The sequence below is a fragment of the Camellia sinensis genome, chromosome 9 (assembly GCF_055761805.1).
Source record: "Camellia sinensis isolate YWXY chromosome 9, ASM5576180v1, whole genome shotgun sequence".
NCBI lineage: Eukaryota > Viridiplantae > Streptophyta > Magnoliopsida > Ericales > Theaceae > Camellia > Camellia sinensis.
Genome location: NC_138969.1, coordinates 159,637,889 through 159,649,936, shown reverse-complemented (window position 1 = coordinate 159,649,936; position 12,048 = coordinate 159,637,889). Strand labels below are relative to the sequence as shown.

General features: G+C 35.8%; 1 protein-coding gene across 1 annotated transcript; it reads left to right on the top strand.

Moving 5' to 3' along the window:
• The first annotated feature begins 3,227 nt into the window (after window positions 1–3,227).
• On the top strand, window positions 3,228–12,015 carry LOC114323480 (disease resistance protein (TIR class)). Its single transcript, XM_082887871.1, has 9 exons — window positions 3,228–3,638; window positions 3,728–3,904; window positions 5,427–5,560; window positions 6,235–6,287; window positions 6,382–6,434; window positions 6,538–6,690; window positions 7,360–7,616; window positions 8,802–10,495; window positions 11,317–12,015. The coding sequence occupies exons 1-9, from the start codon at window positions 3,580–3,582 to the stop codon at window positions 11,533–11,535; spliced, it is 2,799 nt and encodes a 932-aa protein (XP_082743997.1). The 5' UTR covers window positions 3,228–3,579; the 3' UTR covers window positions 11,536–12,015.
• The last annotated feature ends 33 nt before the right edge of the window (window positions 12,016–12,048 follow it).

The window sequence follows — 12,048 nt, the reverse complement described above, 5'->3', positions numbered from 1 at the left end:
ATAATTATAATAATATTCTTTTTAGTAAAACAAAATAACTGAAATTAATATAAACAGGGTGAAAACTCAACAATAAATAAATATATATATATATATATATAATCAAGTCAAATTAAGTCTTAAGTCTCATCAATTAAGAAAAAAAATATATATATATATATATATATATATTAGTGTAAAATAAATAATACATTTCTTTTTTTATTAATATGACAAACGAATTATTAATGAAAAGATAGTTAAGTGTTATGTAAGTTAAATTTAAAGAAAGTTCAATGTAATTATACCAAACCTATATCTTTTGGGGGAGATCAGTGCAAACCCTCGAAAAAAAAACAAAAAAAAAAAACACCATGCTAACTTTGTTTTTTTAAATTTACAAAAAAAAAATTATTATTTTAGATACATGTAGATTAAGTACATATATATAAAAAGCAAAAAAAATTGTGAAAAAAAATTCATGAAGACCAAAAAAAAATAAAAAACGCGCACAGAATAAAAATGCTCAAACACTCTCTAAGAGGGGCTAATTTGAGCCCACTAAATTATTTAGGCCCAATAGCCTAAGATTAGTGGGCCCGAATTTATTGCAAGTCCAAGACTGGCGGGACCAGATTTATCATCATCAAACAGGCTAAATGGCTCTAAGCCTCGAAAGGGTTCGGATCCACGAACCTAGAGACTTACTCGGCCCCGGACTCGAAAGGGTATTAAGCAAGCCTAGAGATCCGAGGCACTCGGACTCGAAAGGGTTCGTATCCACGAACCTAGAGGTCCGAAACATTTGGCTTCGAACGGATTCAGACACAATCTAGAAGTCGCTCCGTTAATGAGTCCCAGAACACTTATGGGCTCGGAGCTTTCCGGGATCTACGTACCAGAACTATGGGCGTAATGGAGTCCGAACAAAGGACCCGATCCTGAGGACAGTGAGTGGAGATAAATTCACTCTTCGGTTAAACTAGCCTATACCCGGGTCGAGGTGGCACGACCCCGGGGGGGTCCATGAGACTCGGCAATATTTTGCGGCAGGACGTCCTCTGGGACTACCCCTGACCCTTTGGGATGATTGGGGATCATTGGTTAGGTGTGGCTAAGAAGAAGGGTTCGCCGAGGGATTGATCTCCTCTTCGGGGTTTTCTCATCCTCGGAGAAGTCACCTCCTCGGAGAGGTCACCTCCTCGGACAAGGTGGTTAGAGAGAATATCCCCCATGTGCCTTGCACATGGGCTCCATCCTACATCATGAGGTGCCTATAAATAGCACCCACCCATAGCTTTACAAGGGATGAATTTTTGGATGGATTTTGGAGATTTTTTTAACTCTTGGGAAAGAACTAATTTCCCTTCTCCATTATCAACCTTGAGAGTGAAAGTGGGAGATCAATGGGAGAGCCTTGCCATTATTCTATTCTCTAGCCATTTTGCCTTCTTCTTCACCCAATCTCTTATCTCCATCATCTCCTTTGTTGTTGTGTTCCTAAGTTGAGATTATTGAAGAATCTAAGCCTCTCATCATATTCTAGAGAATTCGAAGTTGTTCTTCAAAGATTTTCGAAGATCTTCGAATTTTCCAACTCCTTTCTTGAACCCCCCTCCTACACACTTTTTTGAGATTCAAAACCTTAGCTTTAAATTATTATTTTTATCTTTTGTAAAAAAAAGAATTTAAATTTTTTTCTAAAAAGCAAAATATATGTGAAAAAAATGTCAAAAAAAATAAAATAAAACATTTCCGTGCGTGAATTAACATTTCCGGAAGAGGAAAAGATACTGGGCAGTTGAGGACCATGATATTATGATGAGTAATATTACACATCAAAAATAACTTAGACCCCCAACTGGGAGTGCTGGGGTCGGCTCCTATTAGCTAAAAAAAAACTGTTTTTTTTTTAATTTTTTTTTTTAATTTTCGGCCAACCCCAGTGCGCCACGTCACTGGGGATTGACCCCAGTGGGGGTCTGAAGCACCGCCCTACACATATTATGCTTAGCACATTATCAAACTGGGACTTACGTTAGATTTTTTTTTATTATTTATTTATTTTTTTTTGTCTTAAATTATTTTAGAAATGTTAGGCACACCAAAAACTTTTTGTTGAGATATCTAGTGGTTCAGTATATAGAATTTTAGGTATTAATAGCTTTATATTTTTTTATTGGATGAAAAATTAGTAAAATTTATCAAATTTATTAATTTGTATAGTATTTTTTATTATTAATCATTTTGACTAAGCATGGTTGATTAGTAACGTGTGTTATGAGATTTCGTGTTTTATCTTTGTCATAATATGGGTCTCAATTAATTGAAAACTCAAACTCATTTTTATTAAGCTTCCGTTTGGAAAGTGGGTTGATTTTTTGATTTTTTGACTATTTTAGTCTAGACTAAAAAATTTGGTTTGGGAAGAGCTTTTTGACTTTTTGATTTTTTTAATTTTTTTTTGTGAGAGAAGAGTGTAATAATTATAGATTAGATGTGATATTTTATTTGTTATGACTAAAATAACCTATTTTGTCTTTTGTCACTAAAATAACCACAAAAACCCTTGCCAAGTTAACTTGATTAAACAATATTATTGATGATGTGATGATTTCAAACTACTAAACATTAATTAATAGTAAAAAAAATTATAAAAATTTATTAATTCTCCATAACACTTTTATTAATAATAATTTTGATTATTAAGGCCTATTTTGACAATTGAATTAAAAATTAATTTTTTTAACCCTCTAACTTTTTTGAATTAGTTAAATTATTTCTTTTATTTTCTTTCATGTAATTTTTTTAAAAAATAAATAAATTAAAAAATTAATTTTTAACTTACTTGTCAAAGTATGTCTAAAAGCCCACTCCCACACACAGATTTAGGGGTTGTTGTGCGAGGTACACAACAGTTATTGTTGTGCAATCAAATGAGTACATTTTGATAATTCGAACTGTTCACATTTTAAAATATATCAAGTAAAATATACTTGTAAAAAATAAAGTTAATTAGATATCGCTTACTTTTTCATCCATGCACATTTGTATTCATTTAAATCACGATTATTATTTATTTTTGTAAATACAAATGTGAGTTGATGAAAGGATAAACGATAACTAATTAAGTTAATTTTTTACAAATATATTATACTTGATATATTATAAAAATAAACCATTTAAATTATCAAAATAAATTCTAAAATAGACGCATTTAACTGCACAACAGTAATTATTATACACCCGCAATCACCCCATATCCACCCTATTGGATGAATTTAGGAGAGAGAAGATTGTAAAGAGAGAGAGAGAGAGAGAGAGAGAGGGGGGGTGAGTGTGGGGCAACATGGCTGGCAAGGCAAGCCCCAACTTTTACAATTGTCAAAATGCTGTCTCAGACACCTTCCACTCCATGGCATGTGCTTTGCTTCATCACCTCTTGCTGGCTCTTTCTCATCTACAATACTGAATCAAAATTTTAATCTTCAAATACAATTTCATGAACTTTCATTTCAATATCAATATGCTCAATGATCTTTAACCCCTCATCTTCTCTTTCTCACTCTGTACCCTCTTTCTCTCTTTCTAGCTCTGGGTATGGATCCCAAAGCTCTTCTTGACTATGCTCTGTTTCAACTGACCCCAACCAGAACAAGGTACTCTCCCTCCCTCGCTCTCTCTCTCTCTCTCTCCTGTAAATACTGATTGATTGTGTTAATGGGTTTTGCTTAAAATGTTGAAATAGATGTGATCTAGTGGTCTTCTCTGGGAGAACAAGTGAGAAACTAGCTTCTGGGCTTGTGGAACCATTTGTTTCTCACTTGAAATTTGCAAAAGATCAGATTCCAAAAGGTGGGTATTCGATTACCCTTCGGCCACCTACTTCCAATGCCTCATGGTTCACCAAATCTACTTTCGAAAGGTAATTTGATTCTCAAACTCAGTGTTCATTGAATTTTCTATTGTAATTGTGCAATTTTGACTCAATTGTTTGTCAATGTTGTGAGATAATTAATTCTTGAATTGTTCATAAATTTCCCAAATTTGTCGCTAATTATGTTTAAGGCTATGTTTGGATCGTGGATTTTAGCTTATATTTTGTACACTTTTCCTTTCACTTTGCAAATCCATAGCTGAATCCATGATCCAAACACTGCCTAAGTAGACATTGAACACACAAATGTGTTTAGGAAGTACAAACTCTGAAAGTCCCAAGTGCTGCAAATTTGTCAAATTTTATCCAAAAGTGTTTGGTTGTTTGCTATTCTTATTCATAATTCTTTCTGGGGAAATTTTTCAATAAGTCCTACTTTTAGAGTTGAAGTTTCCCTTTAAGTCCTACTGACACATCATTCAGTTTTATTCTGTCTACCTAGTGTTAATAGGACTGAATTATTATTTATTGGGGAAAATAGGGCATATTGGTAATTTCCCCGTATTTTAGCTCTTCAGAAAATTTTCTTATGTGGCTTCTGACTTTTGAATCATTCTGGTTTAATGATATGTAGTTCCCAAATTTTAGCTGTTCAGAAAATTTTCTTATGTAGTTCCCAATTTGCAACCATAATGTTGATAAACATCTTGACAGAATTCTTGAATTTTTGAAATTTACCTCCATTTTTCCATTAAACAAAGGGTTAATTGCATTTCAGTTCAGTTGGATAGTGAAAGAATAATTGGAATCTTTCTTGGTGCAAGTCTGAAACACTGTATAGACTTGCACCATACATGGAAGAGACTTGCACCCCATGAAAATGGTTTTTTTGTTTTTTTTTCTCACTGTTCCATTGTTTTGAGATTCCCCTTAAACAAATGGCACATGCATTTTTTTTTTCCCTGTAACTAACATGGATTTCTGATTTTATTTAGTATTATAAATAATTTTCAAAATTTTTTAATTCTTAAATTTTAAAGCAGTAGATGTTAACTCATCCGTATTTTGGTCAAAGTGCACAAATTTTATATTATTTTAACTCATTTTTTGGATTTTGTTTAGTTGTTTGTTGCTATATATATTTTCTACAATGACTCCCAATATTAGAATACTTCGGTGTGAAATGATTCCCAAATCCTGAATCTGCCATTATTTTGATGAATCAGTAGATCGGCTGACCACTCAGCTTAGCCCTTTTTCTTTTCTTTTTTTCCATAAGTGACGAGAACCAGCATCTCCAGAAAAATATGGGCATAATGCACCTATCTACTACCTCTCCTAGATCTTGTTGTAAACGGGTACAATATTATATTTTAAGCGGCATTAAATTTTGATTTGCTGAATATATATAGAATTAAAAGATGAAAGCTGAAGCTTACTAGAAGTACAAAGTTGATAATTGTCAAACCCGGACTTGTGTTTGAATCATAAAGTTTAAGGGGGAACCAAGAGCTGATGGTAGAGTTTAGTTCATGTACTTGATTTGAAAGTTATCAATTTTCTGTGGCAGATTTGTGCGCTTCGTAAGCACACCAGAGGTTCTTGAGAGGTTTGCACGCTTAGAAAAAGAAATTTTGCAGATTGAGAGTTCAGTTCAACCTAATGAATTTGCTAACAACAATGCAGCAGGGCATGCAGACGAAGGTATTGGAGCGATATATATATATAACTATTAAAAACTCTGCAAAATTTCTTTTATTGTATTTTGTTAGTTCCATATCCATTGTTGTGCCCATTCCCTAATAGCTTAAGTTATATTTGGGGATAACTGGTGATCAAATATGATATCAAAGATCTAGTTCCGGGAAGTCCTGGGTTAAGTCTTGTCACACCGCTTATTTCTGTCATTATGCATTATGCTTTGTCTATCTCCGTGCACCTTATTCTCTCATTTTGAATGCCTCTTCACATGCAAGACGGGGTCATATGTGAGGGCGAGTGTTAGCTTGATGTACAGTTTTGGACCTATTTCCTTACGCTATATTTGGTTCATGGATTTGGGTAGGAATTTAGAAAAGAAAGGAGAAAAGATAGGTGAAATGTGAATGAAATATAACTACATTTTACACACCTTTTCTCTTTCCTTTTCCAAATCCATGAACCAAACACAGCCTAACAGTATAAGCTTTTTAGACAATTGTTGATCTAATGGATTCAAAAATCAATGTTGATTCCTTTCATCAATGTTTTGAACTATAGCATTTAATTAATGTGCATGTTTTTCATGAATACTCATGTTCTTTCTAGATTTTCTTCAATTATATAACTTTGCAGTACATGTGTGCTTTGTTGAGTCTGCTATTTACTATGGTTTTCAGGAAGCTTGTCCACTGCCAATGGGATTACAAAGCAGTCAAGTAATTCTTCCAAGGTCTCTCATTGTTTGCAAAACTGATAGAATAGCTAGTGATGATTCCGTTAAATTATATGTGGTTAGTTTGAATGTCTTTTATCTGTCATTCCAGCTTAAAGGTGAAATCGAAGGAACCAATGATGCTATACAAGAAGAGAACTCCAAGTATGTCATATTAACTTTGAAGAGCTAAGCTTTGTGGTAATTGTTCTTAATTTAACTCCATTAGTATTGTCTTGTATTGAATCTTTTAATTATTGTTGACAAGGATTCGTCTTCAACGTCTTTTGGAGACTCGGAAAGCCTTACTCCGGAAAGAACAAGCAATGGCCTATGCACGTGCTCTTGCTGCTGGATTTGAATTGGACAATATAGATGATCTCATATTATTTGCCGATGCTTTTGGAGCTTCACGCTTAAGGTATGATTTGGTAGAACAGAACTTATTAACCACTTCAAGTGCTAAACCTGCAAGATGGAAGTGAAACAAAAAGGTTAATAGTACATCAAATGTATGAGTTGATCAATTAGATTTAATTTGGATGTTAAATTTGACTTGGATGCAAATATTCATAAAGATTTCTCTTTTTTGAAATTAAATTTTACATTTTCATACATTGTTGGTTAAAACGAGAGAGAGGAAGTGAGTTGTTGTTTTTTAGCATTTTATCCTCTTCACTTTTTAAAATGCATCTACATTTTCTTCTCTTCTTTTGTTTTTTTTTTTTGTTTTTTTTTCCCTAGTAAACCATCTTCTAGTTGTAATAAGATACTTATATTTCTCATTTTGGGAAAATAAGAGCACAATATAATTGATTAGGCCTCCTCTTTATGCTCTCTTTATAAGTGATAGCATTTTGGAGTTCTCTCCGTTATTTACTGTCCTCAAACCATTGGGAATGCCAGAAACAAACGCTTCTAGGTTTCATGATTTACGATTTAACATTAGTTTCCAACAATGAAAAATAAATAAATAAATAAATAAAAAGGGGTACAAGAGCTTGGAAGACAAACTCTTCTTCTAGGTTTCAAGCATTTCTATCTAATCTCTAGTATGGTTGTCTCAACATAGAATTTTGTTTACATGTAGGGAGGCATGCACCGAGTTCAAGGAACTATACAAGAAAAAACACACAGATGGCCTTTGGATGGAGGAATTAGCAGCAATGGAGGCATACCCCCCACCAGACCTTTCATTCTTGGGCACATCGGGGATAATACTCGCTTGTGAAAACACAGTCTCATGTCAGAATAGTGGTGTTTCCGCTGGTAAACTTATGCCAAATGGCTCTTTGGATGCTTCATCTGACTCAACTGCAAGTCAGGCGAATTCAGACAGCAACAAAGGTACTTTTCTTTCATGCTTTTCCAGTTCACTTATCCATAACATGTATCAAAATATTCTGAAATTGTGGTGGTTCGGCACAATGATCGGGGGCACGTGACATCTTGCTTTAAACTTTATATTTCTCTCACATATACATTTTTATTAAGGTAAATTGCACTAACCTATTTAAAAAAAATACATCGAACCTCACAAGCTTGACATAATTACACATGACTCCCTTAAAATTTTGATCAACATTACATTTTGCCCAATTTCATCAACTTGTTATATGAAATATCGTGCGTCATTTTACACCTTTGACCGCTGCCAATTTACGTCCTTTCATGGTCAACGTTCTTAATCCATCTTTCTTATTTCAACTTATTTTATACATTTTCTTAAGCTATATACTTAGGATCTGTTTGGAATCTCCTAAAAAAGCATCTTTTTGGCTACAATCCAAAATCTTGTTTGGGGAAGGCTAAACCATATTTAAAAATAAAAAAAATAAAAAATCTTTATTAGCAAATTTGTAAAAAGATGATTTTACGCTCAATTGTTTCCGAAATTCCACCGTGTCCATACAATGGCTCCATAATACTAAAGTATGCGTAATTCCACACCAAAATGCAAGTTTGGAATGACTAAAGTATGCAGCTTTTTCAGCAATTACCAAAAGCACCAATTTTTTTTAATTCTAAAAAAGCAAAAAATCTAATAAAAAAGCAATTGCTAAACTTCACCTTTAGCTTTACGTTGCCTTTCTATAGATGTTCCTTCCATTGAATAGCATAACTCATTTGGCTTCCTCATTGAAATAGCAAAGGTCAGGTCTAATCATTATAATTCTAGTTTTATTTTTCATTCCTAGGGATTAGATAACTCTATATGAGAATCTGGTTCAACATCATTGCTCAAATCATCAATAAACACCAAACAATGGATTAGGGAAGGAAACACATGCCTTAACACAAATTGGTTGTCATTGATAAATGTGCTCGTGTGTTTCGAGCGTAAATCCTAGCAGCAAAAAACATAGCAACAATACCAATTGCTTGCAACGATAAGATTTTGTTCCCAACTATATAATCAAAACATGGCTTGACGGAATTAAAACATTTGACAACAAAATGTTACATGCATATGCAATATCTGTATATTTGTATTCCAACCAACAATGGCCTCTTGTCTGATGTCATGTGCAGATAGTAACGTGCCTCCATCGGATCAAACAGAAGTTCAATTGCAGATGCCATGGCCAAACCAAATTCCTCCATATATGTTCAATTTTCAAAACAGTGTTCAACAAATGCCTCCATATCAAGCTTATCCTTTCCCGGGTATGCAGCCCGTACCTCCTTACTATCCTGGAAATATGCATTGGCCTCGAAACATTGATGAAACTAGTCATGGACCTGATCAACGTCGTCATCAAAGGCCATCTTCAAGGAAAAAGGAGAAATCTCCTAATGTAGAAGAATCCAGAACGTCAGAAGAAGATGAACAAATTGAATCCAGTGATTCTGATACTGGGACTGATTCAGAGGCAATTGCGCTTCACGACAAAAAGCACGAGCATAAGAAAAAACACAAAAAAAGGTCCTCAAAAACCGTTGTCATCCGTAATATCAACTACATCACTTCGAAAAGGAGAAACGAAGAAAAGGACGGAGTGTCCTATGATTCTTCCTCGGTTGAGGATGAGTTAGTTGATGAAGATTCCATTAAACATAAGGTCGAGGATGTAGTTGAATCTTTGGAGAAACATCATAAGTCAACGTCAAATAATACCAAGAAACGAGGTGGGAACAAGAACCCGAGCTTTGTTAACGGATCCAATGACTCTGTTGACCAAGAGAACTGGAATGCCTTCCAGAACCTTCTGATGAGCGAAAAGGAAGAAAGTCAACAGCCTTCAAAAGTTCTGGATGAACACTTTACAATCAAGAGCTCCATTGACAACAGAACATCTGATAATGTCCATTTTGTAGACTTTGGTTTGGAGAAAGTTCAATCCCGAAAGACATTTGGAACGGATTCGTTTGTTGTGACTGAACGGAACGAAGTAAACGAAGGTAAAGCTGACTTGGAAGATTTTGGAAATGGTGAGACTTTCCGTCCAACTTTGAAAAGAAGGGATAGTGCGGAGGCATTGTTGTTTCCACAAAGGTTGGAAGAATCAAAAAGTGTTCCTGTAGGAACAATATCCTATTGTGGTACGGAGTCTTCCGTGATCAAGAGCGGGAAGGGAGAAGATTGGTTTGTTGTCAATCACTATGGAAAATCTGAAAGCCGAGAGGCAATCATCGATCACACAATGTTTGATGGTGGTTACACTTTGTCATCTGAGCGTGATCGCTCTCACGCGGAAATCATAAGTAAAAATATTGTTCCCGTTGATGATTCCTTCATGGTACAAGCTCACAAGTCCATGGACGATCAATATGATTCTCACTGGAAAACAGACATAACCATGGTTTCGGACCTAATTGTAGCTCGTCAACCTGAAAATGGCACCCCCGATGCTTCACAAAAGAAGATTGGATTATCCGGTGAACCTGATGATCTATGTGTCATGCTCGGTTGGAGTTCGGAATTTGAGTCTGCAGGGGCATCTTGGTCTCCTGAAATAGATTACAATATTGAAAATTCATTTACAGAAGCTACTAAGAAGTCTTCTGTTGAAGCAAACAATCAGATGGAAGAGAAGACTCTGAAAAATAGTAAGAGCACATACGGTAAGAATTCTGTAGGTCCAGGAACAATTAATTCAGCGAAACAATCAAGGTCTAATGGTTTGCAGGGATCTGTTGCAAAGAGCAAACTTGACGTTTTATCTCAGCCCAAGAAATCATTTCCTACAAGTAGGCCTACAATTCCAAAGAGCAAATTGGAAAAGGTGCTAACCATCATGTCTTTGAATTTTTACGATTATTGGGAGCTTTTACACAACAAAAATGTCTCTTTACATCCTTCATTTTGTATTTTTTAATTATAATTTTATCCTTGCATGAAATTACGTAAAAATCCTAATGTCATAAATTTTTAAAACCCTAATTTTTCTACCCACCCATCGCCTCCCCACCACCATCCACCCACTGCTGCCACCTCCGCCGGCAGCGCAACCCCCTCCCCTTCCTAATGCCCCCTTCCCTCCTCCACCCCCTCCCCCCCGCCACCCACTCTCCAGGCCTGCAGCACCCTCCACCTTCCCTCGCCACCCCTTCCCAGCCCCTCCCAACTTCATCAAGAACCATTGCACACCCTCCCCCCAACTTGCGCAGTACCTCGGCCCTCCCCCTCCCCTGCAAACCACCCCACCACTTTCTTCTTCTTCCTTTGCAGAACTGAAGGTGGGGCACAGCTGGGCTAGGATTGCAATGGTGGACGTGGACTGGGGTGGTGGTCAGAGGTGGTTGGGTCACGGTGATGGGGGGGTTGGGTCTTGGTGGTTCGATGTCATGGTAGTGGTGGGGTGGTGGGTGTGGAGTTAGGTTTGGGGGTGTAAAGAGAGAATGAAATGTTAGGAATGAGGATATTTTTTGGATCATAGAGGGTGTAATGAGATAAAATGAAAATTTTGAATTTTAGAGGAAGGTGTAATTAGAAAATGGGTGCAAGGAGATAGAAGTATTGTGTAAATAGTAGCTCCAAAATTATTTGATTTCTTGTAATTTTCTTCTTATTTGTACACTTCTAATTAAGAATTCTTTTGCACAGGAAGAAGAGGCTCGAAAGAGGACAGAAGAATTGTTGATTCAACGCCAGAAGAGAATCGCTGAAAGAACTGCAGGTAGTGGTCTCAGTCCCGCAGCATCTAAGAAAGTCCCGGTAGGAAATAAATTGGCATCTCCAAAGTCTGACAAAAATCACATTGTGTCCAAGTCTAATCAACTCAAGAAAACAAGCATGAAGGTAATGGGTATTGTCAATGGCTAGATCCTCCATCAACAAATCCCAGAACAAGGTTTATATGGTGTTTTTATGCAATTTGGAAGAGAATGAGATGAAATTTCACACTGGGTACACAAGATTCAACCCCACCACTACCTAGTTTTGAATGAACATGAAGATTCACTTGAGAATTTCTCAAGATGCTGCTATATCTTTGGAAGAGCCTCAAATCACTTTCCTGTTTCCGATGCATTCTTTGAGTTATATTCTATACTCCATTGTGTAGTCTTCTTCCACTTTAGATATTGCCGATGTATGTGTGTAGTTTGCTATGGATTGGATGATATGGTCTGTCGTGTACAGGCGCTAAGCCTCCGATATAGTTAGCTCATCTGAGTTGTATATGGAAATTGTTTCTACTGCTAGGAGGATCATACTATACACCAGTATTAGATGTTATTGATTTATGAACTTTGTACAACTTCATTGATGTAATAAATTTTCCTAGCAGTGAGCTTTTCTTTATGTTGAATCAATTACTTCCCATCTCTCTGAGAT